The sequence below is a fragment of the Tursiops truncatus genome, chromosome 18 (genome assembly GCF_011762595.2).
Source record: "Tursiops truncatus isolate mTurTru1 chromosome 18, mTurTru1.mat.Y, whole genome shotgun sequence".
In the NCBI taxonomy this organism is placed as follows: Eukaryota; Metazoa; Chordata; class Mammalia; order Artiodactyla; family Delphinidae; genus Tursiops; species Tursiops truncatus.
The window spans coordinates 5,077,056-5,104,640 of record NC_047051.1 but is presented as its reverse complement, the minus strand read 5'-3'; the positions used below and the strand labels follow the sequence as shown (position 1 = coordinate 5,104,640).

General features: G+C 39.5%; 1 protein-coding gene across 6 annotated transcripts in view; it reads left to right on the top strand.

Moving 5' to 3' along the window:
• LNX2 (ligand of numb-protein X 2) overlaps positions 1-27,585 on the top strand; it is an 86,482-nt gene that overhangs the window by 26,547 nt on the left and 32,350 nt on the right. For all 6 annotated transcript variants that reach the window (XR_002176701.3, XR_012327536.1, XR_012327535.1 and 3 more), the window contains exons 2-3: positions 15,261-15,779; positions 26,512-26,738. Coding sequence is in view for 3 of the 6 variants with exons in the window: in XM_019936821.3 (XP_019792380.2) it covers positions 15,373-15,779; positions 26,512-26,738 (634 nt within the window). In the remaining 3 variants the exon portion in view is untranslated. The remainder of the gene's footprint in view (positions 1-15,260; positions 15,780-26,511; positions 26,739-27,585) is intronic.

The following is a 27,585-nucleotide window of genomic DNA, read 5'->3' as shown; positions in this document are numbered from 1 at the left end:
GTGTCATTTAAAGCTTGTGTTTCCTTACTTATTTTCATCTTGGATGATCTGTCCATTGGTGAAAGTGGGGTGTTAAAGTCCCCTACTCTGATTGTGTTACTGTCGATTTCCCCTTTTATGGCTGTTAGCATTTGCCTTATGTATTGAGGCGCTCCTGTGTTGGGTGCATAAATATTTACAATTGTTATGTCTTCTTCTTGGATTGATTCCTTGATCATTATGTAGTGTCCTTCTTTGTCTCTTGTAATAGTCTTCGTTTTAAAGTCTATTTTGTCTGATATGAGAATTGCTACTCCAGCTTTCTTTTGGTTTCCATTTGCATGGAATATCTTTTTCCATCCCCTCACTTTCAGTTTGTATGTGTCCCTAGGTCTGAAGTGGGTCTCTTGTAGACAGCATATATATGGGTCTTGTTTTTTATCCATTCAGAAGACTATAGGCATTCTTAAGAGTGAAGACACATTTCTAAGGTGTTATGATGAACTCTGAATATATAATATTTAGTACATCAAGGGAAATGATGTAAGGTTCCAGTAATTGTGGAAAAATGTTGTTCTGCTTAATTTATTTTGTACTAGCTTATGTTGAACATCTATCCTATAGGTTTTTTTCTAAAGTATTAAGGTTTATGTTTGTAATCATTTATAGATTAGTCCAGATTAAATCAGATTGTTTCTAGAACCAGAACAGTTTCTCATATTGGACTCCTAAGCAACAGATATTTTAAAGTAAAAAATCCTAACTCAGCTCTCTAAATAGAGAAATTTGAAGAAGCAAAAATATATAAATTTTGGAGGAGTAGAATGTGACTTTGTCAGATAGTAGCTGTTTTATGTATACAATTTAATTCTGAAATTTTAAGAAGTGTTCTTTCAACAAGACCATTAGATTTTATGTTTTATTTAGAGCTAGGATATAGGAACAGTTAAGAATTGTGAAATCTCTTGGTTTTTAGATTGTCCTCACTTAAATATCTTAATATTGGTGATAAAACCACTGAAATATCTAATGATAATTATTACCACTTCTTAAGAGCTTCTCATAATAATTTATCTGTAGCTGGAGGCCCCTATCAGGACAACAAAGCACAATATTTAAGGACAAGTTCAAGAACTGTCAGTCTTTGAGAAACCTAACAAGAATCTACACTGTATATTTTAAAATAGATGTTGTACAGGAAAATTTTCCAGAAGTAACCCTTTTCTACAGTATGATTTGAAGATAGTTTCCTCTTCCCATAGTTCTCTCCTTATGTTGTATCTGAAAATGGTAAATCTCATAGGTAAAATTTACAGGTAAAACTAGCCTGTAAATTTGTAAAGTATAAAATACTATAAAAGTAAGCTTAGGCGATGAATGGTGACTCTACAAAGGACCATCAAAAGAATATAGAGGGCTTCCCTGGTGGCGCAGTGGTTGGGAGTCCGCCTGCCAATGCAGGGGACACGGGTTCGTGCCCTGGTCCGGGAAGATCCCACATGCCACGGAGCGGCTGGGCCCGTGAGCCATGGCCGCTGAGCCTGCGCGTCCGGAGCCTGTGCTCCGCAGCCGGGGAGAGGCCACAACAGTGAGAGGCCTGCGTAACGCAAAAAAAAAAAAAGAAGAAGAAGAAGAAGAAGAAGAAGAAAAGTATATAACACAAAGGAAGCCTTGAGAACTTGGTGAGGAGAGTAAAGGGAGTGTGGTGTAGGGAATGGGGAGGGACAGAGTAGGTGAAAGGAGCGGGAAGTAAGGGAGAGACAGGAGGGAGCCATAGCAGGAAGATACTCTCCTGGTCACAGAGACTAGCTCACCGCTTTGGGGAACGTCAAGGTATGCGGCTCGTGATCAAGGAATGGTTTGGCGCAGTGTCCAGCTCAAGCACAGCGTGTGGGGTGTGGGGTCGGAATGATAGAGACAGACAGGTCCTGTTAAGAAGCCTGGTCTCTCTCCTAGAACCAGATTTTTCTTCTGGAGGGAAATGACAGAATCATAGTTGTTTGTTAAGAGATCACCTTTTGCGATGGAGAGGTGAAGGGACAGAGATGAGGTAATCAAGAAGTAACAGGAACCTGAATTAGGACAGAGGCAGTGGGAATACAAATTCTAGGGATTACAGTCAGGATTTGGTGAGGCAGGTGAAATTTGAGGAAATTTGTTCATTCATTCCGTCTTTGATTGTTGAGATTAACCACAAACTATGTCAGACATGCTCCAAATGCTAGGGTTATAGAGATGAGGTTTGATTCTTGTCTTTTTTTTAATTATTTTTATTTTATATTGGAGCATAGTTGTTTAACAATGCTGTGTTAGCTTTGGGTGTACAGCAAAGTGATTCAGTTTTATATATTCCTTTTCAAATTCTTTTCCCATTTAGGTTGTTACAGGATATTGAGCAGAGTTCCCTGTGCTCTACAGTAGGTCCTTGTTGGTTATCTATTTTAAATACAGCGGTGTGCACATGTCTGATTCCTGTCTTTAAAGGGATATTCAGTCTGCAGGGAAGACCCATGCAAACAAGTGATTGCTGACCCCAGCAGTGAGGAACCCAGTGACTGTAATAGTACGACAGTGACGTAAGGGGCAGGATGAGTAGTTATGTTTGGGTGGATCAGGAAGAGCTTCACAGCTGCTGGCCATTAAATGGACGGGCGTTCTGCAGGCCAGCAAGGTGGGAGAGCACGCTCCAGGCGAAGGGAGAACATGCTGAGGTCAGAAGGTGTAAGTAGTTTGGTTTAGCATGGAATGTGTGGAATTGTGTCAGGAAATGAAACTAGAGGAGCCAGAGCTGGGAGACTTAAGTGCCAGCTTGAGACTTTGGCTTTCATTTTGTAGAAACAATTGGGGGCTACAGAAGAGTATTCAGCAGGGAAAATAATATCGCTGGTGCTTGGATGCCAGTGTTGTAAAGGACAGACAGGAGAAGAAGAAGATGGGAAAACCTTTTGAGTGATGGCTAAATGAGCAAGTGTAATAAATAACAGAGTAGTGGTAGGGGGAGAGGAAAGAGGAGGCATAAGTAACATATTCTGGAGGTAGAATCAATAGGAACCTGGTGACCGGGTGTGGAAAATGAGGCTCAGGGTGAGAGAGACACAGGATTCTCTGGCTGTAGTTATAGCGTACGGGGAGTATAGAAGGGCCATTAGCAACTACAGTAATAGGATCATTTAGAGGGCAGTAATGACATGGTTTTTGAACATAAATGTGAGTTAGATGTACTGGAATTAGGACAATTATTTAAGTACTGGGAGAGAAAGATCTATTCTCATACTGCATTCCAGTCAGAATAGAGTGTAATCATTTTTTTTAAACTATGCAAATGAAGAATACAGAGGCAAATCTTCATCTCAACTTGTTAAGGAGGAGGGGATAAGTAGTGGAAGAATTTTTAAAGGGAACATGAATGTATTCAATTACATGAAAATTGACAACTTCTTTATGCCAGTAGACAACTAAAAGGCAAACAGGAGGAAAAGTAATTATAATAATGTGATGAAGGATTGTTATCATAATATATTAAGTTCATATCAATTAAGAACAACACTACTATTCAGTAGGAAAAAAGTGAGGCCAAGGATCTAGAGGCACTTCACCAGAGTAAGGATTATAATCATAAATTTAATTTAGCTAGAATCAAAGAGATGCAAATTAAAGAAAAAATGAGATGTTATTTTTGTATTTTCAACTTTAAGATTTATAAATATTTAAAATGAATAAAATTAACCAGGATTAGAACAGTTTGGGAGAAGTTAACATACTAGCATTGCTAGTAGGAATCAAAATTTTGTTCACCGTTTTGGAGAGCAGTTTAATGAAGTGAATCAGAAGACTTCTTTTCACTTGGCCCAACAGTTTAAACTTTTTAGAGTTTGCCTAAAGGAAAAAGTTGGACAGCTATCACAAAAGAGTGGTAAATAGTATGAGAACCAGAGCAGAGTGGTATAATTAAGGCAAGGGAGCAAAGAGTTTCACGGCAAGAGGAGTCGGTGACGTTGCAGAGAGATCAAGCAGGGTTTGGAACTGAGACGTGACCATTAGATTTGGCAGCCCGTCATGACGACCATGACCACAGTAGAACCAGGCTCAGTGGCTGGTAGAGGTAGAAAGAAGCCCTTTTGGTCAGGAATCAGAGACTGCAAGCATGGTCTTATATTTCAGAAATATTGGAGATGAAATGAAGGTGGGGGAAAGGGTAACAACTGTAGGAGAATGTTTTGTTTTCATTGTTGTTGAAACATGAACTTTTTTATGCTGAGGGGAAAAGGTTAGAGGTTAAATAAAGAAAGATGAGATAAATGACAAAGGTTGCCAAAGGAATGGAATATTGAGCCCAGGTGGAGGAGAAATTAGCCTTGAGACAGCAGAGGGAGAGGTCTGACGCAAGAAGAAAGGAATTAGGGATGTGTATAGATGCAAATGATAAACGTGTACATCTTTGCCTTTGTTAAATGTTGGGGGGATCACTATTAGAGTCTCAGTTCCTCCCAGAATACAAAAATTCCCCCTTCCCATATTGCATAATTTCTCAAAAGAATTGTTCATGCTCTAATTCCTGTCTCCTGAACTCTTTCCCAGGAAGCATTTGCTCTCACCAGTCCACCAAAACTCTGTGTCAAGGTCACTGGTGAGTGCCGTGTTGCTAAATCCAATGCTTAATTCTCAGTCCTAATCTTATTTTACTTGCCTGCCGGATCTGACACAGCTAATCATTCCCTCCTCCTTGAAAGACTTTCTGTATTTGGTTTTTCCACACCACACTCTCCTGATCGGCTTCTTGCATGCTAACCACTCCTGCTCGGTTTGGTTCCTCCTTATCTCCCAGACCTTGTAATATTGAAATGCCCCAAGGCCCAGTCCTCAGCCCCCTTCTCTTCTACTTCACTCAGCCACTCTCCTTTGGTGATCTTTCCCAATCGAATGGCTTTCTGTTCTGTACACCAGTGCTTCCTGAATTTATATCATCAGTCCAGTCCTCTCCCTTGAACTGGACTTGTATACTTAGCTGCCTGCCTACTCCGTGTGTCTACTTGGATGTCTAATAGGCATTTCAAATATAAGCTGTTTGAACTTGGCCATACCCATTAAACCTACTCTCTTACAGACTATCGCACCTCAAATATATTAATTCTATCTTTCTAGTTCAGACTAAAAACCTTGGCGTCGTCCTTGACTTCTCCCACCACCAGGAGCCCGGGCACACATTTTATTCATCAGCAAGTCACACCAGTCTGCCTTCAAAGTAGATGCAGAAATGAGTCACTATCTCAACCGTGTCCACCCTGGTTCAATCCACCATCATCTCTTCCTTATAATATTTCAGTAGGCTCTTGATTGCTTCTGCCTTTGGCCACTTAAGATTATTCTCAGTGTAGCAGCCAGAGCGATCCTGTTAGGATTCTTACACAGAGTAAACACCAAAGTTCTATAGGGTTTAGTTAGCCCCCGTTACTGGTCTGATCCATTTCCTTCTCTCTGCTTTTTCATTTCATCCACACGGGCCTCCTGATTGTTCATTGAACATACCAGCCACGTTGTCAGCTCAGGGCCTTTATTATTTCATTTGTCTATAATAAACATTTTACCCCAAATAACCGTGTGGATTTCTAGTTATGTCCTTTTGGCGTTAACTCAAGTGCCACCTTAATAGTGCGTTTTCCCCGATCACCCTATTTAAAAAGCTATCCTCCCAGTATTTTATTTATTTTGTGTGTGTGTTGTCTGTCTTCTCCCCCAGAATGTAAGCTTCACAAGGGGAGAGATTTTTGTTTTTGTTCAGGGCTGAACTCCTAGCCCTAGAACAGTGCCTGGCACATAGGAGATTCTCAGTAACACGGACCGATGGATGGATGGAAAAGAGGGAGGATAGGAGATTGAAAAGGAGGTCAGGTTTGAAGGTTAGGGATATGAGTAATTAGTTTGCTCTTGAATATTTTGTTTGTAAAAGTTTCCTAGTGGAAATGTTAAAAAGGCAGGTAATAACTACATAACATGTAAAACCTGGGATTTTGTTTGACTCGGTTTCTGAAACATGGGAAACTAATATAATTTAGGGTGCATTGTTGATCATCCTAATGATTTAACATAGTACAGCCCCTTATAATTTCTGGCTTTATAGTACATTTTATTTCCTGTCATGTAACATAGGCATTTATATTTTAAAGGGTGGTTTTATCTGTGATGTATCTGAATCTGGATAATGAGTTACATTATATGAGGATTTCTCTTTTAATTTTTCTCAGTATTGGAACTGTATTTAACTCAAACAACTCATTGTTAATAAATTAGAAGGACCTCTGGCAACACACTAGACTCATTCTGGATAAATACCAAGGCTAACAAGGCTTTGGTTCCTGCCCCTGACACTGGTGCCTGTTAGGCTGGTCTTGAGAAAGCACAAGATCTGGCCATTCGGTGATGGTCCCTTGAGTCTGGTCCAGAGTCATTCTTGAGCTGATCATTTTTATATACATTAGATTATAACTGGGACAAATTGAGCATCTTAAATAATATCTGTTCTTTTAATTATCGGTGTCCCTAATTAGCTTGGAAAGCTGCAGCATTTAAATTTCTTATACCTTACTGATAGTTAAGATAATGAAGTCTGGGACCCTTAATTATTAGTAGTACCACCACCATAAAACCTTTCCTGACTGTGGTTTAGTTCCACTTCATTTATTTTATTGTGTGGGTTTGATCACAGAGTAGCAGTGTCCTGCTGATTTCTTTGCAGTTATTGAAGGAAGTAAGACTGAAAAGTTTGTTCTTTTTCTGTAGCTTTAGATGTTTCTTGAATGGAAAAATATGTTTGAGTGTGGAGCAAAATCTGCCATCTAAAACGTCTATTTATACTACTGACAATTAACCTGTGCTTGCCTTTCAGAGAAAGCAGACGAACTAACCATATTAGTCCTTCAGATAGATGTCGCAGCATCTCCTAAATAGCACTGTAGGAGAGCCAGTAAGAAAAGTAAATTTTGTCTTATAGCACTATAGTCTCGTACGTTGTCCCACCATAATAAACATACAGAGATGTTCAATTATATATCTAGCCCTCCTCTCTTGTCCATACGCTTGTCTGCAAAAAGAGAAATTTTCAGGTCGGGAACTTAAAAGAGTGTCCAGTACTATGAAGATCAAACAAACGAACAAAATCAAAAAACAAAAAAGAAACACACAAAAACCTCTCCTGATAAGCTTTGGATTTAGATCATTTTTATAGTTAATACAATGCTGGATAATAGTAAAGAAAACTGTTTGTTCTGTTTTGGGGGGAAAAATGTGTGCTCAAAGAACGTTTCTAGAATCATGGCATTGGGGGTCTATAAGTAACTTTAGAGTTTATCTGGCTTGGCCCACTGGTCTGTAGGTTCAGAGAGTGGAGTCTAGAGTGGGGAAGGGCTGAGCTGGTGGCCTGGTTGCCGGTCTCAGAGCCAGGAATCAGACACAGGCCTCCCGTGACCAGTCTCGTGGAAGGAGCTCGGGCCACAGATTAGGCCAGCTGTCTGTTCTTATCTACATCGTCCTTTACAGTCATTAATCTAGTCATAAGTTTGTGTTATAATGCCTTGTGGTTTGTAAGAGGTTTTTCTGGCAGTGTAACATTTTTAGCTTCATAGTAATCCTGCGCCACGAGCAAGATGCCATTTCTAACATGAGGAAGTTGAGATTTATAGACTTCTAATTGCTGTGCCGCGTTGCGGTGCCACATTGCTAGTGAGTGCATGGCAGAAGCAAATTTTGAACCCACGGCCAGTGCTCTTTTTGATGCCCTTTACTTCCTTGGATAACTGAGAGTGAGCAGAGGGATTTTGGTCCACAGTTACAGAAATTAGAGATTGAAAAGACCTTGAAAATAAGAATTTATCAATCACTTGAAAACAAATGTTTTCTAAATTTACTGTGCAAGAACGTAAATGTTTGAGAGGTTTCATCCTTTAGAAGAAAACAGATTATTTATTTAAATCAGAACCCTTGCCTTTGAATGTCATATAAAGAAGTATTAAAATTATATCCAGCCGGTGAACATGGCATGCAATAAAACTAAACCAATGAAAACTACTTCCCCTCAAAACCCACCCCGCATTGTTAAATGTATTGTGCAACTCTTATGAATTTGTGACATTCTTTAAGATGTTAGAAATTGCCCCATCTCGGCTGGCTGGTGAGGAGTGCTGCTGAGAAGAGGTCACGTGCTGTGGGAGTGTGTCTTTCCTGGAAGACCCCTTCCCACAGAAGCCTTTTCTTATTGGTGGAGGTCTGTCTGGGTATTTAGCTGTATGGAAATGTTTAGCATTCCATATGGTGTATTTCCTTTTTGAAATAGTTTTATATCAATTCTGTTTTTAAATTACTGTAAGGTAACATAATTTAGTAGTATTTTAAGAAGTATAACTCTAGTATAACTCTGTGAGCCTGCAGGAATTGGGTAGGTAATCCAGTTTGGTTTTTGCATTAAAAAAAAAAAAGTTTTCATCATAGATTAGTGGTTCAAAATTAGAAAAACTAAAGTAGAAGGACATTTGAAATTTGTAAATTCTCTGCCAGCCACAATTTAACCTCCTTTTTGTAAAATATTTAGGAGATTATTAAAGTTATCAAAAAACAATAACAGATGTCAGGACTAAAACGTAAATATAACATATCAGTAAATATTGTGTATAAAAAGATATAAAATGAGAATTTTGGAGCTAGATTTAAACTGTGTGTATATGATGTGTGGTTTATTACTATTTAAGCAAAGCTGATAGTGTGTAGACAGGAAGCCTAGGCACCAGAATATCTATATAATACCAGCACTTCGTAGACACTGGATAAACATGTGATGAATGAAAAGGAATTGTGTAGTGACCTAGTTACCCAGCTGGCATGGAGCTCAGAGCCTAAGTTTCATAGCTTCTAGCATTTTTTTTGCTTAGCTTACTAATTTTCTAGATTATTAAATAGGGCACATCTCACTACAAGTAGCAGCTTAAGAATTTTTAAATGGCTTTTCAAATATTTCTACTTGATAAAAAGGAATAGGAGACAAATAGCTAAGTGTGCTGAATTACACTTTTACGTAGACAATGAGAATTATAAATAATAGATGTGGAATTGTTGGAAAACTGGTATTTGGTCATTTTCCTCATGACATATAGGAAATGTTTTGATTAAGAATAGAATTTATGTAAGGGTCTCATTTAATATGCTTAATATTCCTGTACAGTGATATCCAGATATGCTTCTTCAGTGGGAGAAGGCTCTGGAGAAAGAGCTTCATTCCAGGAAAGACAGATTCCTCCAGTATGGGCTCACCTCCACAGTAGGCCTTTTCCAGTTTTTGTCTTTTTTAAAAGTCTTGTTGGTTACTGACTGGTACTTCTTCTTGTGGAAGAGGGGTGTCAGAACCCTTCAGTGCTCTGTACTGCTTGTCCACGTGTGACCCAGGACCCTGTGTTTTCATTGGGTCCACAAGGTCAAAATTATTTTCCCAGTAACACAATACTTTACCTACCCTTTTCATTCTCATTCTCTCATGAGTGTTCCGTAGAGTTTTCCAGAGGAAACTTGACATGTGATGTCACAAAAGGTTGAAAGCAGATTTGAGACTCCAGATTTGGAAAATACATTCTACATCAACAGTGCTTCTCTCCGCACTATATATTTTTTTATTTTGAAAAAAGTTATTTTTCATAAAAATGTTAACATGTAATGGGTTTATTTTTTATTAACAAACATTTTAATTAATTTACTTAATTGCATTGTCATTTCAAGAACATTATATACATGGAAAATACAATATGCAACCTTTGAGGATTGGCTTTCTCACTCAGCATAATTCCTTGAGGTCCACCCAGGCTGGTGTGCACATCAGTAGATCGTTCTATTTTATTGCTGAGCCGTGTGGTGTGGATATGCCATCATTTGTTTAACTGTTCACTTGTTGAAGGACAGTTGGGTTGTTTCTGGTTTGAGGCCATTACAAATAAAGCTGTACCGGTTTTTGTGTGAACGTTTTTATTTCTTTGGGATAAATGCCGGGTAGTGGAGTTGCTGGATTGTATGGTAGTTTTTTTTGTTTGTTTTTTTGTTTTGTTTTTTTAAGAAACAGCCAAACTTATCCAGGGTGGATAAAGGGATCCTTAGGTGTCAAAGTTTGACAACCACTGCTTTATACAAAGGTAGCTATGAAAGCTGATATGTAACATATACAATAAGAAAATTTTCTTGTGTTGACATCATTAAACAAAAAAACCCCTTTTTTTCCCTCAGACTTTTGAAGATTAAAGGAAGTAATATCTTATTCCTAGTTTGTCTGTAATCATAGGGCAGGGTCCAGTATGTTGATCGGTTTGCAGTGCCACAAATTAATGTGCAAGGGTTTCTCATAAATTTACTTAGTTATATAATACATCTCAAGACTCTCATACATTTCAGGCTCCAGTATGAGCCTGAGAACTTTTTTTTTTAATTGTACAATATGTGCCAAGACCTGGGAACACAAGAGATAGATACTGTCTTCACCGTAACCTCCAAGCGGTAAGGAGACAGATAAGCAAGCACGCAAGTGTAGTCATTGATGAGACGAAGGCGTGTGTAAAAAGCAGCAGGAACAGAAGGGAAAGAGGGGGCGAACTGGGAGCGGGAAGGAGGCCGATGGGATCTGACGGAGGGGGTGGAGGTGGAGCTAAGACTTAAGGCGTGAGTAGGATTTTGCTGGGATGCATGGGGAGGGGTATCCTCAGACTCAGCACTGATGTGTCAGAGGAACCAAAGATGATCCCCACCTAACCGTACTTTGGTGGTAACCCTTAGCTCATCTTCTTTTATCTGGGGCTGGATCTCCTAGTTTAGGGCCAGTGAGGACTCTTTCAGCCTGAGTCAAAAGTAACATTAAGAGAAATGGTCTGAATAACATAGTTTGGGAGTGTGTGCAAATTAACTGTGAAAAACCGTAGCTCGTTCTGAGAGTCTTCAGGATGTAGCAGGATAGTCTTGTCTCATAGGCCAGGAAAAGCAAGCACGTTAATCATAACTGGAGTTAGGTAGTAAACAGTCTTATAACTCCCTCTCCACTGCACTGATTATCTTTCAGGATGTTATCTTAAATGTGTTGTAATATTCCCAGCCAATTTATTTATTTTTTAAATGAGAGAAAGTATGAGACAACTGATTGTCTATCTATCTATCTATTTGGGCTGCGCCACGCGACTCATGGGATCTTAGTCCCCGGATCAGGGATCGAACCCCGGGCCCTCGGTGGTGAAAGTGCAGAGTCCTAACCACTGGACCACCAGGGAATTCCCTCCCAGCCGATTTGATAGCATCCATCTGTTTACTGTTCCTGTTATATGACTGTTATATTAGCTACACGGATAATATAGCTTGTAAAGATACACGTAATGCTACATTTTATCTTTATATTTTGGAAAATATTTAAGACTATTATTTAACTTGTATTTTAGTATTTCAAATTGTGCTAATAGAATGTCTGAAATCAAAATTAAACATGGGCATATCCTCCTGTATACATGAATGTATTTCTGGCCACCTAACTTTGGTCACCCAGTTGGTCATTCAGCATTTATTGAGCTTCTCCCCTGCTGGAGGTCCACCTCTTAAGGAGCTCACAGCTTCGGGGGAGGGACAGTAGTGTAGGAAGCCTTGTGAGGTGTTAGGAGTGGGCTTGCTCACAAAGTGGAAATCAAGTCACCTGCCGGAGCTGGGCAGAGAGGAGTGGGCTTGGGGATTGGAAAACAGGCGTAGGCTGCCTTCGTCTTTAAAAAATCCATACACTCAGGCTTACATGAAACACCGTTCCTCTTTCCTATAATTACTTAATTTACTGTCGGGTTATTTTGAAACAAGAAAGAACTGGATTCATCTTCCTTCTTTCTTACTGAGCAATTATAAGTTGTGCAGCTTTGGGCAAATCATAAAATCTGTCTGAACATCTGTTTCTTTATCTTTAGTAATAGTAGTAATAGCTGACATTTATTCAGCACCTGTTAATGTGCCTGTTTATTCTCTGTATCACCCCTCTGAGATCGGCACTGTTAACTACCCCCATTTTACACGTGAGGAGGAAACAGCCACAGAGAAATTCAGTCAGGCCACAGGGCTGGTAAGTGACTGAACAAGGACTTGAACCCTCACAGACTGGCTCCAGGGTGTGTACTCTTAGCTACTTAGACTGTATGGTCTTGAAACTGTTTAATCAATATTTATATGCACGTGTTAGTGATCTACCCGTGATAAATTTTCATTTAATGTTTGTGTCATGGTAACACAGAGGCATTTTGGGGCTGTTGATAATGCGGTTGTTATTTGGTATTTTAAATGGGAACGTGTTCTTTTTCCTTATGAAAATATTTTGTGATAGGAAAATAATCAAAGTTATTTAGAGAGTCAGAAAATAGCTAAAATATAATAGTCTTAAGAGAAATGCTTCCTTAGTCATTATGTGGGAGGCCAGAATTGCAGTGTATATTCTTGAGAAAAAAATTAGGATAAATACTATCACAAACAAAGAAGAGCAAGGGATATATGAATTCTCTTGCTAGTTGAGTAGGAAACGAGTCTGTGGACATTCTGTATTAAAATACCTAGAGATTGAAGTGGTCTGTTTGCCTGACGTAAATGATGTTTATCTCCATAATCTCACATACCTTGGACTGACAAAAGCTATGGTGCTCAGAGAGTGTAAGCCCCATGAGTTACAAACTACAGGAAGTAGTGTCTACTGTCTTAATGCTGTACCGATAGTTTAGATCACAAGCTGCTATTATTATTTTATTAAGTTGTTTTGAAAAACAGTTTATCTGACTCAGCCAGGCCATCTGAATCTTGTCCCACCCCCTCATAATTCATGGCAGTTCTTGTTAAATCTCTTAAAATGTTAATATTGTTTTTCTGATAAATACTCCAAGTAATAAAATAGCAAAAATATATGTATATAAATATAAATATATGTATATATATGTGTGTGTGTGTGTGTGTGTGTGTGTGTGTGTGTATATATATATATATATATATATATATATGATCGGAAGAGGATTTTATCACTGAAACAAATGCTAGCAGCATTAACGTGGTGTCTGCCCTTTCTGATCTGGTACAGGACCCCAGGTTTCAGAATGCCTCCACTCTGAGTTCATTTTCTTGCCTCAGATGTTTCACCGGCTCACATTCCCGAATGTGCCGTGCACACTCAGGACGTGAAGAGGCCCTTGTCCGTTTCCTCTCTGGCCAGTGCTTCCTGTCACAGCCCAGCAGCCGTGTTGTGTCCCCTCTTGAAAGTATTTCTGGCTACAAAGCCAAACTGAGTTAGATGCCAGCTCTCCTCCTCTTTCTCTGCATTCACACAGCACCCGGTGCACAACTTTCTGAGAATATTTAGTTCATTGAGTTTTCACAATGGGCATTCTTTTTTTTTTAATCTTTATTGGAGTATAGTTGATTCACGATGTTGTGTTAGTTTCAGGAGAAGATATTTGCAAATAAAGCAACTGACAGGGGATTAATCTCTAAAATATACAAACAGCTCATGCAGCTCAGTATCAAAAAAAACAAACAACCCAAGCAAAAAATGGGTAGAAGACCTAAACAGACATTTCTTCAAACCTAAATAGACATTTCTTCAAAGACAGACAGATGGCCAAAAAGCACATGAAAAGATGCTCAGCATCACTAATTATCAGGGAAATGCAAATCAAAACTACAGTGAGGTATCACCTCACACGGTCAGAATGGCCATCATCAAAAAATCTACAAACAGTAAATGCTGCAGAGGGTGTGGAGAAAAGGGAACCCTCTTGCACTGTTGGCGGGAATATAAATTGATACAGCCACTACGGAGAACAGTATGGAGGTTCCTTAAAAAGCTAAAGATAGAACTACCATATGATCCAACAATGGGCTCTCTTAACTGTCCTCTCCCCACCTCCCTTATCTCCCTGTTCAGTGTTTGGCACATACCAGAGACTGTAAATATTCAGAATGGACATAGCTGCTGCTTTTGGAGGTGATTTTTTGACCCCTGGTGCTGCAGCAGCAGGAGGTATGGAAACCGTTATGTGAGGGGAGCATTCCTTGCTAGCCCTGCACCAAACTGGAGCAGGCTGCTGTCTTAGAGGAGGTGCGTGTGCGCGCACGCGCACACACACACACGTGCACTCTGCTGCTCTGAGTAAGCCAGAAGCAATGGGAGTGTGGAATAATGCGAGCTGGGATGGACATTTATAACATGCCTTATCTGTTTAATTGAATTATAGTGGGTTTCTTTTTTTTTATTGAGAATACTTCTTTTTATTATACAGGTTTCATATACACAAGTATTTAGGGAACATTTACAGGCAAGGAGCTCAATTCCAAAACTCCGTTTTCACCCACACACACTGTACTTCACACTCATCTTCGGGGTCAGCCCAACAGGAATAAGACAAAGTTACTGCTTTGTGAACAGACAGTTTCAATTAAATAAGAGTCTTCCAGAGTCGAGAACAGCGCTCAGGATCCTCTTGACTCATAATACCCTGATGTACATATGAATAAAGCCTAAAGATGTGTCTTAGATTACCCTGTCACCTTTAAAAGTTAATATTAAAATTGCATCAGTGGGTTTTTTCTCTTAATGGCATGAAATAGTATTGAAGTTTGTGGAGTTTGCAGAGATGTTATTTATATATGCTGTGCAGATCTATCTCTCTGCAATCTGTATTATAGGGAGAGAATATTCAAATCATACATATATATTTTGAAATCCAGTTTCTCCCAAACAGTGTAGAGTAGAGGTCATTTTTTTAAGACACTGGATTATCCTTGAGACTACATTTCAGAGACGTAATTTTTGGGATGGCACTACAAATGTGTAAGATCGGTCAGAAGCAGGGCACCATGACTGGGACGGCAAGTGCAAATTTATCACATAATATACCTCAGATTGCATACGACGTAGGTTAACTGGCGTTGAAACTACCATTAAGCAGTGAAGTATCAGGGGATTTCAGTCAGTAGAACAAATTGTTTCCTGTGTCACACCACATATTAATATGTCATCTTTGCTTTTAATCCTAAGTTCTTTTTTCACCAAGAACTTGGCAAGGTAAGTCATCCTTAGCCAACAAGCAAATTAGTTAATGTCATTTTTATGTTTTTATGACTAATTTATTCCCTGATGTACATTTTAATTTTTTACTAAAAAAGAATTCAACATAGTAATATTATGTTGATTCTTTTAGCCTATGTTGGTTGATAGTAATTACTTTTCTGGTTGTTTTGTTTTGTTTTGTTTTGTCTAGTCTAGAAAAACAGACCTGGGTTTTAGTCAAATACATCACTGTCTTTTAAAGATCAAACCTTTAATGGAAGTCTAATGTATGAAGATACAGAAACTGCTTCCGCTGATTCAAAATGGGAACGACAAACGATGAGATGGTGTCTGTGGAGCAGACCTCTTCCTCCTCCTTCAATCCTCTGTGTTTTGAATGCGGCCAGCAGCACTGGACACGAGAAAACCACTTATACAATTACCAGGATGAAGTGGATGACGACCTGGTCTGCCACATTTGCCTTCAGCCTCTGCTGCAGCCACTAGACACCCCCTGTGGACATACCTTCTGCTGCAAGTGCCTCAGAAACTTCCTGCAAGAGAAGGATTTCTGTCCATTGGACCGGAAGAGACTCCACTTTAAGTTGTGTAAGAAGTCTAGCATTCTAGTTCATAAACTTCTGGACAAATTATTAGTTTTATGTCCGTTCTCTTCAGTGTGCCAAGATGTAGTGCAGCGCTGCGACCTGGAGGCACACCTTAAAAACAGGTGAGAGAGAGAGAGAAGCGACTCTAGGCTATAAAAAGGTGGCTCAAACAAATAAACCCGATACAAATGCCAAGGCATCAGTAAGTAAACAGACAAATCCTGCACAGGAGATACAACAAACAAGTTGCATGCAACCATCATTTAATATTATTATTTATCAAAAACATGCATGTAAAAACTACAGTCAGGAAGTACCGTTTTACACTTATCAATATGAGGTGGTTATAGTCACATGGTAGCAGGATATAATGATAGACTCTTTTTGCAAGGCAGTTTCTCAGTTTGTTTCAAAAACTGTAAATGTCAGTATCGTCTTATCTAGCTTATTATCCTAAGGAAATAGTCCAAAAGAAGGGAAAATTGTATGTAAAGATGTTTGCTGCAACATTGTGCAGAGTTCAGTAAACTGGTGTCAATCTGATTACTTAACAGTAGGGGAAGGGTTAAAATACAATAGTACATCAGTGTATCGGGATATCATGCAGCTGTTAAGAATTATAATATTGTTGCAACATGGAAATGGGTACAGGCACACCTCGGAGATGTTGCAGGTTCGGTTCCAGACCACTGCAGTAAAGTGAATATCAAATAGCACAATACAGCAGGTCACACGAATTTTTTGGTTTCCCAGTGCATATGAAAGTTCTGTTTACGCTGTACTGTAGTCTAGTAAGGGTGCAATAGCATTAGGTCTAAAAACTTATATACCTTGATTGAAAAATACTTTATTGCTAGGAAATGCTAACCATCATCTGGTGACACACAGGGTTGCCACAAACCTTCAATTTGTAAAAAATGTAGTCTGTGAAGTGCAGTAAAGGGAAGTGCAGTAAAATGAGGTCTGCCTGTATCTGTGATTTTATTCGCTAAGATCTTGTAAAATTCTGTGTTCAAGAACTTGACTGAACGAGAACTAGGGGTTGGAAACTTTAAAACATTTAGTGGGGATTTTTGTTCTACTGACAAAAGCTTTTTAAAAGATTGAGTTTTATCGTTTGACTTTGATAAAAGACTTGATCTTTAAAATTGTTTCTACCCTTAAGAAGGGCTAAAATTCATCTCTTTTGGAGATAGAATCACATAAAATGACCAAAATAAATGTATTGATTTCTAAATTTTATAGGTCAGCCACTTGTGCAGTGTAAATCTGCAGTAATCTTGATTGCTGTGAAAAACAATGCTTAGCACAATATATTGGACTCAGAGACTTAGAAATAATAGTATAAGTCTGGTATGGAACAGTTTGTCATTATACTCACACATGAAATCATGAATTGAATCTAATCTTATCCCCTCACTTTACGAATCAGGAAACTGAGTCACAAAGATTTGGAGCTAGGTAATGGCATGGTTAGACTTAAACTTCAGTATTCCTGCTTAGCGTTCTAACATACCATGCTGACCTTACCCAGGGTGAATCATGTTCTCTGCCGTTATGTGGTAGTAAAAGTTTCATGTGCACGTGAGTATACGTGTTCATTCTGTTCCTAAATATCAGTGTTATAAAGTGAGTGTACTCATTAGAAATAATTTAGATTTATGAGAAAGAATGAGATGTTATTAAAATGTCAGAAACGTGAAGATTTATAAAGAAATTGCTTAAACTTAAGCTGCACTGTCTAAAAATAAGAGCTAAAAAAAAGAGTAGGATAGATGTATAGACTTTTGAAAATGCAGGAGTCTTAGGCTTTTGTGTGTCTTTGGTCAGCAGCAGGCATAGAATCTGAACACGATAACAGAGACTTCCTGGAGATTGACACCAAACTCTTGAATCTGCTGTCTGGGTCAGGCCTAGTTGTGGCTGAGGTTGAAGAAGATTTTAGGCTTTTCCTATTTCTTTCAGTAGAACTAGTCTTTTTCAGAGATAAGTTTCTTTTGTGACTCTTTTATGAACATCGGTTTTGGGGTATTACAGGAACTGAACAAAGTCTCAATTCAGTTAAGTATTTTGATAGCAGTGAGATAAAAATTACACAATTATTTTAGGAATATTTGCTTAACTAAAATGCATATAAGAACTTAATATGTAGTCGAAGTATCAGTAGTATTTTCTATCAAGCTGTTTATGTTGACATAAAAATGTTGGGAATTGCAGACTATCCTTATAGTTTGATAAAAGCTAAGCAATTATGTCCAGTTGAAAGTTCTATTTTCCAAGTGTGCTTATTAATATTTGAGCTACTAATTTAATCATTTCCAAAGTGTCGTAGGCCTGTGTTGTGAAAGATACATTGAAAAAGGTGAATGATTTGAAAAGGTGAGGTGACTTGCTTGATGTATGCAGCTAAGAGTGACTATTGATTACAAAAATTAGAAAGTTGACACTCATTTAATGTTTGTTCAATTAAATTGTTAATCTGTGTTCTGGTTATCTATTGCTGAGAAACCAACCACTCCAAATATAGTGACATAAAACAGTGAGTGCTTGGTTCTGCTCATGGATTCTGTGAGTCAGGGATTCAGGCAGGGCACAGCAGGGATGGCCCGACTCTGTTCTGTCCAGTCTGGGCCACAGCTGGGGAGAACAAAAGCCCAGGACTGCAGCAATTGCAACTGAAGAATTTACTTCCAAGGCGGCAGCTTCATTCACATGTCTGGCACCTTGATGGCGGTCCACTAGAGGCATGGGCACAGCCGGGACTTGTCCACAGGAGAGCCTATGGGTGGCCTCTCCAGCACAGTGGCCTCAGGGTATTTTAAGTTCTTACATGGGTTCCAGTAAATAAGGCAAGAAGCTGCATGGCCTTGTATGCTCTAGCCTTAAAGTCACATAGCATCCCTTATGCTGTAGTCACATAACTGCCCAGATTCAAGGGGAGGGGAACTAAGCTTCACTTTGTGGGGGGAGGACAAAAAAAATTTGTAGCCAGGTAAAAGCAACACAAACTAGCAATAAGAGTGATGTCATGAGACACAGAATTATGATTACTTTAATTATTAATAGAAATACAGCATTAGGAATAGTTTGTTAAATCTGGTAATTTTGAGTTTAAATTACCTTACCTATTTGAACTTAAGAAATCTGCTTCAGTCTGAAAACAGCTGACATTTTCTCCTATGGCTAAAAGTAAAACATTTATGAAAGATGACTGTGTTTTAAAATAAAATGACTAGTTATTAACTGATTATATATTAGGAAAACAATGAAGAATTTTAAAAGATTTAGGAAAGTGCTCATCTTTGAGGAGAACTAAAGCCCTTAAGAAATATTCTATATATTGTATGACGCCTGGAGCATTGTAGTAATTGCTTTCAGAAATTTTGCCAAGCAGCATCAACTATAAAGCATTCCTCCTACCTCTCTACCCCCATCCCTGCCTCATCCTCAGCAATCTAACATCTTATGCTAATTGTAAATGATAATATTGGGGTGTTTTTTTTTTTTTGTCGTTGTTGTTAAATTGAGCATTTGTGCCCTGGTTTATGGCAAAATTCAGAACCATTTTTCTTTTCCTCTTAAAACTTAGAGTTTAGCAGTATTCTAAAAAGTTTGTACAATATAGAGAAACCCTTTAAAGAAGTCTTTTTCTATGCTGAGAGCTTTTCTAGTTCATCAAATGGTTTTGAAGCCTTTAAGGGTCAGGGTAGGCTGAGACAAGATTGCTCTTTCAAATTCACATTTTAACTTGGAGAGAAGCTTGTGTTTGACACATTCTCACCAGCATTTTTTTCTCCTATATAATGTAAAAAGCAGATGTATATTTGTAAATCATGTATCCGGTAAGAGTCTAGTATCCAGAATATGTAAAGAATTCCTACAACTCAACAAAAAGTCAAGTAATCCAATTTAGGTGGTCAAAGGATTTGGTTAGATATTTCTCCAATTAATTTTTATGAAGTCCATTTTATCTGTTTTTTTCTTTGCTTGTGCTTTTGGTGTCGTAGCTAAAAAACCACTGCCTCATCCGAGGTCATGAAGCTTTACACCTGTGTTTCCTTCTAAGACCTGTATGCTTTTAGCACTTACATTTGGGTCTTTGATCCATTTTGAATTAATTGTTATTGGAGAACATGTGTGCAATTTAATACTTAAAATTTTATTGAGGCTTTAAAAAAAATTAATGATTTTGGCCATGCCGAGCGGAATGTGGGTTCTTAGTTTCCAGACCAGGGATGGAACCCGGGCCCCCTGCAGTGGAAGCGCAGAGTCCTAACCACTGGACCACCAGGGAAGTCACTACTGAGGCTTTTTTTAATGGCCTAGCACACAGTCTATCTTGGAAAATACTCCATTTTGTACACAAGAAGAATGTGTGTTCTGCTATTGATGGGTGGAATGTTCTATAGATTTCTGTTAGGTCTAGTTGATTTATAATATTGTTAAAAGTCTCTTTTCTTGTCCTTATGTCTAGTTGTTCTATCCATTATTGAAAGTGGGATATTGAAGGCTTAGACTATAAGTTTGTTTTTGTTTTTTGTTTTGCGGTACGTGGGCCTCTCACTGTTGTGGCCTTTCCCGTTAAGGAGCACAGGCTCCGGACGCGCAGGCTCAGCGGCCATGGCTCACGGGCCCAGCCTCTCCACGGCATGTGGGATCTTCCCGGACCGGGGCACGAACCCGTGTCCCCTGCATCGGCAGGCGGACTCTCAACCACTGCGCCACCAGGGAAGCCCAGACTATTAGTTTTGAATTGTCTATTCTTCCTCTAATTGTGTCATTTTTGGCTTCATGTACTTTGAAGGCCTGCTGTTAATTGTGTTTATGTTTATAATTGTTACAGTTTTGTGGCAAATCAAACCTTTTCGTTATGGTAGAATGTTGTCACTAGAAACAATTTTTGTCTTAAAGTCTATTTGTCTGAAATTAGTATACCCATTCAGCTCTCTTTCTGTTAATGTTTGCATAGTATATCTTTTTCCTCTCCTTTTAATTTTGACCTATTGGTGTCTTTGAAATGTGTCTCTTGTAGACAGCATATACTTGGATCCCGTTTGTCATTTTCATCCATTCTGCCAATCACTGGCTTTTGATTGGAGTGTTTAATTCATTTATATTTGATGTAATTACTGATAAGGTAGAATTTATGTCTGCCATTTTGTTGTTTCCACATGTCATTTCTTTTTGGTTTCTCTAAAGGTTAATCCATTTCTTCCCTTTTTTTTTGTTAAATAGATATTTTCAAGTATGCCATTTTAATTCCTTTGTCATTTCTGTTCATATCTATTTTTTGAATTATTTTCTTAGTAGTTGCCTTGGGGATTGCAATTAACATATTAATTTTCAACAGTCTAGTTCAGATTAATACTGACTTGATTTCACCAGTATACACAAAATTAGCTCATATATACCTTCATTCCTTTCCACATCCTTTGTGCTATCATTGTTGTACAAATTACATCTTTACGCATTACATGCCCATCTAAACAGAATTATAATTATTGCTTTGCACAGGGTTGTCTTTTAAACCAAATAGGACCAAAAAGGAGTTATAAACCACAAAGCACTTTAATGCCGTCTTACATTTATCTATGTAGTTACCTTTACCAGTGGTCTTTATTTCTTAATGTGGATTTGAGTTACTGTCTAATGTCCTTTCATATCAGCCTAAAGGATTTCTTTTAGTATTTCTTACAGGGCAAGTCTGCTAGCAACAGGCTCTTTGTTTTCATTTATCTGGGAATGTCGTGATTTCTCCTGTTTTTGAAGGATAGACTTCTTGGTTGACAGTCTTTTTTCAGCACTCTGAGTATGTGCTGTCCACAGCCTCCTGTTCTCCATAGCTTCTGAAGAGAAGTCAGGTGGCAGCCTTACTGAGGGTCACCTCTTTGTGATGAGGTACTTCACTCTTGCTGTTTTCAGCATTCTTCAGACTTGAAAAGATTTTGGTCACTATGTCTTCAAATATTCTTCCTGCCCTAATGTGTCTCCTTATGGGACTCCCATTCTGCATATGTTAATACTCTTGATGGTTTCTCACAGGACCTAGAGGCTTTATCCTTTCTGTTCATTCTTTTCTTTCTATTCCTCAGACTGGATAATCTCAGTTGACCTACCTTTAAGTTCACTGATTCTTTTACCTGTTCAAATCTCCTGTGAATTCTTCTAGTGAATTGTTCATTTATTGTACTTAGAATAAATGCACTTATTGTACTTATTTTTAAATCCAGAATGTTTATTTGGCTCTTTAATATAACATATTTCTTTATTGGTATTTTTATTTGTTGAGAGATCATTCTCATATTTTCCTTTAGTTATTTAGACATGGAGTCCCTCTGTTCTTTGAACCTATTTATAATACTCGATTTAAGTCATTGTCTTGTAAGGCCAATGTCTGGGCTTCCTTAGGGACAGTTTCTGTTAACTCCTTTTTTTCCCATGTATGGGCCATACTTACTTATTTCTTTGCATGTCTCTTAATTTTGTATTGAACACTGGACATTTTAAATAATATAATGTGGCAACTCTGGAAATCAGATTCTTCTTTCTCTTCAGGATTTATTATTGCTGTTTGTTACTGTTTGCTTAGTGAGTTTTCTAATCAGCTAATGATTGAACAGAGAATTTCTTAAATGCCCGTAACCGATGAATCTCCCACTCTCCCCAAGGGGCACTGTGCGCACGGTGGGGCACACCTTCAGCACTCAGGCAGTTGACACTCCTGCTTAGCCTTCATCTCCTGCTTTCCGTAGCTTCAGTGTTAGCCAGAAGTGAGAGCTTAGGGCCTTCTCAGCTCTTTCCTGTGCATGCACATAGCCCTGGACATTTCATTCCCTAGCTTTTCCTTTTAAACTTTTTGATTAGCCTTTTGTCTGTCTACCTCAGGCAGCCACAGTCTTACACAATTGCCTTCCCCCGCCACCCCAACAAATGCCTTTGCACTGAGTAAGCCCCAAGTCAGGTCAGATAAAGACAGCCTTGCGAGTGAGGTCTTCCAGGGAACCAACAGGTCACTTAATGACAATTCTCTACAAATGGGGCTTTGCAGGTGCTCCAGTCTGCTCCTCCAGTGGCTGCCAGACTCCTGATTCCACTGTGACTGTGGGCCATGGCTATCCCAGGCTACTGGGGGAGGTGGGGATGGGAATAGGGCAAGTTCAAATGCTACAGAGCTCACTGTTCGTAAAGACGCAGCCATTTTTCTTAAATAAATGCACTCCAGATTGCTACAGAACCTTGGCTTATTTCCAGAGCTCAGAAATTTTTCTGACAGCTTTTGCCAATGTTCGCGTTGCTTTGTGGAAGAGAGGCTTTTCAGATACCCTTAATCTAACATTTTCACTGACGTCACTTAAAGTGATGTTTGCATGTTGTAATCCGTAACTCTATCATTTTTCTTGGTTCTAAGATGCTCACGCTCTTTGAGTTGCATTAAGTACCTGGCATTGTGTTGGCACTTATCGTGCCCCATTTGATTTTACCTCTATTACTGCTGCCACCACCACCACTAACCCTAGTACTGCTACCAGTAATACAGTGTGCTCTGTTACACTGTGTGTTTCCTAATGTGAATCATCGTTACTCAGGGAATGATGCCACCGTGCCATAAATCAAGCTAGTTCATATGTGATTTTCCTCCATAAGGAGAGCCAGAATAGTGGAATGAAATTATAACCTTCAGCAGGAAAGGAAAAGTCCCTCAGTTTGGCTGTAGGTGCTGCAAGAGCCTTTGGGCTTTATTTAGGAAAAATGTAAAGACACACCTGCATGTAGAGAAGCCTGCCTGGGGGGCACAGCCCTCAGCCTGTGGCAGGTCACGCTGCCTCCAGTGCCCTTGTTAAGGGCAGCCCACTGTCTCAGGGCTCCACTTCCACCTGCATCGTCTGAGCCCACGCCTACCCTGACGTCATTCAGTGGTGCACTTCTTTTCTGGTGTTTTTTATCATGTGTAATAGCCTCCAAACTAGCCTCCTGCTACACTCAGTTACCTGCTGGAATGATCCCAGTTATATCCCCCTATGCCAGTTGCGGTTTGTGTTGTTAAATACTCCATTGAAAAAGATGCACAGGTTTTTGTTGCTGTTTGTGATTTCCGTTCGTGTTTCCATGATCACCAAAGCCTTTCTCACTCTAACATTCTATGACTGTGTTTCTAGGTACAAGTTTGTAGAACAAATTCAATTTGTGTTTTCTTAAGGCCTGGGAAAAGAACCCCATACGATCCAGTGTAAAGAGCAGGCACCTTTAAATCAGATCTGAGTTTGCTTGAATTTTGGCTCCATAACTTAACAGCTATGTGATGCTGGCTTAGTGAGTTAAGTTTCCCATTTGTAAAATGGGGATGACAGAGCAGTTTTGAGGATTCAGTGAAATACTGTACATAAGGTCTACACAGTGACTGGCCCTAATTAGACACCCAGCAAATTCTGGTTTCTTCCTTTCTCTTTCAGTTCCAAATGTTTACAAATTTGAGGGATGCTGGCTGTGGGCTGTCTGTGGTCAGGGGCTTTTCTCTGTCCAAGCCTGCTCTGATCTACTCATTCCCTATTCACCTTTTGTTTAAAAATTAGTTTTATTGACATATATTTTACCTACTGTAAACTTCACCTATTTTTAAAGTATACAATTCAGTGGTTTTTAGTATATTCACAGAATTGTGTAACCATCATCACAATCTAACTTTTAGAACACGTCAACACCCCAAAAAGAAGCCCTGTACCCATTAGCAGCCATTCTCCATCCCCAGATGCCCCGGTGTTGAATGGTCTATCTATCCCCGTCCTCTTTCCACCTAAGCTCTGTAAGTTTTGTTGTGCAGTTTTGTGGAATGCATGTTATTTTGTTAACAGAACTGCTTGTGTTACAGTTTGGGCTTTTGCCCTCATCACTGAAAGTGTTCTTTCTAAGGTCACCATGACCTTTTAATTTTAAAATCAAACCAGTGCTTTGGCCCTTACCTTATTTGCCCCCTTTATGGCGTTTGCACAGTTGGCTGCTTTTTCTTTGTTGACACTCTTGTCTGGTTGTTCTGTCTCAGTCTACTCAGCTGCTCCATCGTGTTTAAACACGGGTGTTCCCGAAGGTTCCCTGTGTAACCTTCCTCTATTCCCGGGTAGGATCATTCTTCCATATTTTTACATAGTATCATTTTTAATATCTTTAATTCCTGTTAACGATTTGCTGCCCTACTGGGAACTTAAGTATACCTGTTTCTTCACCTCTCTAACAATCTTAAGTTTTGCTTTTTAAATTTGTTTTTCCATGTTTAATAACTATATCTTAGCCTTTATGGTTATTTAGTTTGTAGGATTTTTTTAGTTGCTTGTTAGGCTCATTCCCAGGTGTTCACATCGTTTGTATTTCCTCTTCAATTCCTGTTCCTAGTCCTTCTATTCCATTAAAGATTAGCCATTGGCCATGTAGATATTTGTGTATGATACATATTTTGAGAACTAAATCATTACCTGTCTTCTTAATCAAAAGTATTTTTTCTGATTCAGTTTTTAGTGTCAATTTTTTGTTGAATTAAATTTTTTAAAATGCATTTCTAATTAAATATGCTTACTTGACAAAAGTAATTTTTTCAGTGACATCATTTTCAAACATATTTGCCAGGCCCTTGCAGAAACACTCCCTGGAAGAAAATAATTGGACCCCCTTCTTAGCAAGGTGAAGAGAAAGCATGTCCGGAGAGAGTGTTGAATAAAGAAATCTCATAATGATCCTTTTCAAGAACTTGAAATCCAGGACCTAAAATAAATCTCCAGTTCATGAGGGAAATTTTATTACTCTTATCATTAAGGAATAGCTTGCAATTTTAACTGAATTCTGTCCTTAATTTTGATTGAAATTTTAGATTTTTAAGAATCCTGTTATTGAATGAAGGTCTGCAGCCCTAGCCACAAGACTGTCGCCGATCCTGCCCACCCTTTGCTAAACTTCTTACCCCAGCAGGAGAGTAGGTGGGGTCTGTAGAGCCGTGTCGGGGTCTAGGCGCGTGGGCCTGGCTCCTGTACAAATCCCCAGTTCTTCCACCCACTCCTCCAACTGGGCATTATTCGTCACTTTGTCCAGTCAGGGTGTCAGGTGGAAAGAACTGGCACCTTGCAGCACTGCTAACATCTGTGTATAAAGACTTTCTTTAAATGTTTCTTTAAACAAACATATATCTGCCCCTTTGTTGGCCTAAGTAAGTAAAAACAAGCAAGTTAACAGCCCTTATTTTTTGGTGCTTATGTAAGTTTCCCCAGTACTTAGAAGTATATTCTTCAAGTTTCATAGCATATCTGTAATTCCACTGTTGCAGTTCTGTTTTTACAAACCAGGAGATATGTTTTCCTCTCCTCCCATGCCTGTCATAAATTTGAGCCTTTGCTGTGCCTTCCTGCAAGTGGTAAAGCTTCAGATGTATTTCCACCCACTAACAGGTGATGTGAAGTGTTGGGTGTGAGAGCGGAGCGGCAGGGTGCTCAGGGTCTAAGGCAGGACGCAGGGGGCTTGTGGAGGAAGGTGCTGGTTTCCAGTCCTGTGGTCCAGCCGTTTAACCTGTAAAAGGGGCTATGAAATCAGAACCTCAGGATGATTCTCACCGTGCAGGGAGAACTGTACTGGTGTACTACACTGTGTATGTTATTTCTGGTACTAATAGATTCCTGAGTACATGTTTGTGCAAATGCCTTGTTTTAGATTTGCTCCGTGGAGTGGTAAGAACTTCGTTTGAGTGGAAATGCTTGTGGGTACTTCCAGGTGCTTTTTGCGTAGAAGCCATTGCCATTGTTTTGTTGTGGTACAAACTGTTAATCGCTTTTTTTTCCTTTCACATCATCTGGAAACCACCTGACGCTCTCTTTCTAGATGCCCTGGAGCTTCTCATCAGAGAGTTGCCCTGGAGAGATGGAAAACTAGTAAAGCTCAGACGGAGATCGAGAATGAAAATGGAACCATGGTCATAGATCTTCCAGCTACTTTATCACCCGAAGCGGACTGTTCAGGGCCGACCCTGACATCGGTGTCCCTTCCCGCCTGGACAGAGGAGCCTGGCCTGGACAACCCCGCCTTCGAGGAGAGCCCTACCGGGGACAGTACGTGTCGGCCGCCTGTGTTCCTCGCCTCTTCTCAAACCGGGCGTTGCCTTCCTCCCCACCACTCCCTGCTGCTCTCCCAACATGCGTTTTCTTTCCTCTTTAAAAAATTAATTTTGAGATATAATCCACATAGCACATAACTCACCCTTTAAAGTGCACAAGTCTGACAGTTTGCAGTTTAGAAGCAGAGCTCAGAACTTACTCTGAGGAAGGTGACCCTTCCCTCCCTCTTCTGTTTAGTCCATGATTCACTGGTTGTTAACCTGCTTCTTACTAGATGTTTGTGTGCAAACGCTTGTTGCTTCTTGACTAAGAAAACAACAACATCAAGAGCAACAAAAATAATACCGCAAATTAGGCGCTCCCTGTGTCACACGTGTGCCGGACCCTTCCCATCTGTTAGCTGACTAAATGCCGCTGACGGTGCTGGGAGCTGGTTTGTGACAGGAGAGGCCTAAATCTTGAGACGAATTGGTCGGCTCGTGCCGCCGGGGAAGGGCTGGGTGTATATCTGACCCCACGGCCACGCCCGTGACTATCGCTCTGCTCTGGTGGCCGCCACGAATCTGGCTGTACAGCCACTAGGAGTGAACAGAAGGCCTGTAGTCGTGGATCTTGGGCACGTCTTGATGGTTGGCTCTAGGCATTTATTTTTAAATATACTTTTCTTGAACAAATTCCAAATCTTACTACAAATTCAAATTTTTCCTGCCCCAGCCATAACCCTTTTCCAAGAGCCACCCCTTCTTAGAGCCTTTGGGACTCCTCTCTCACCCCGTGGCGATCACATACCACAGAGTCGTCTTTATGCTTCTTTGCACGGTTTACACGTGTTCCACCGACC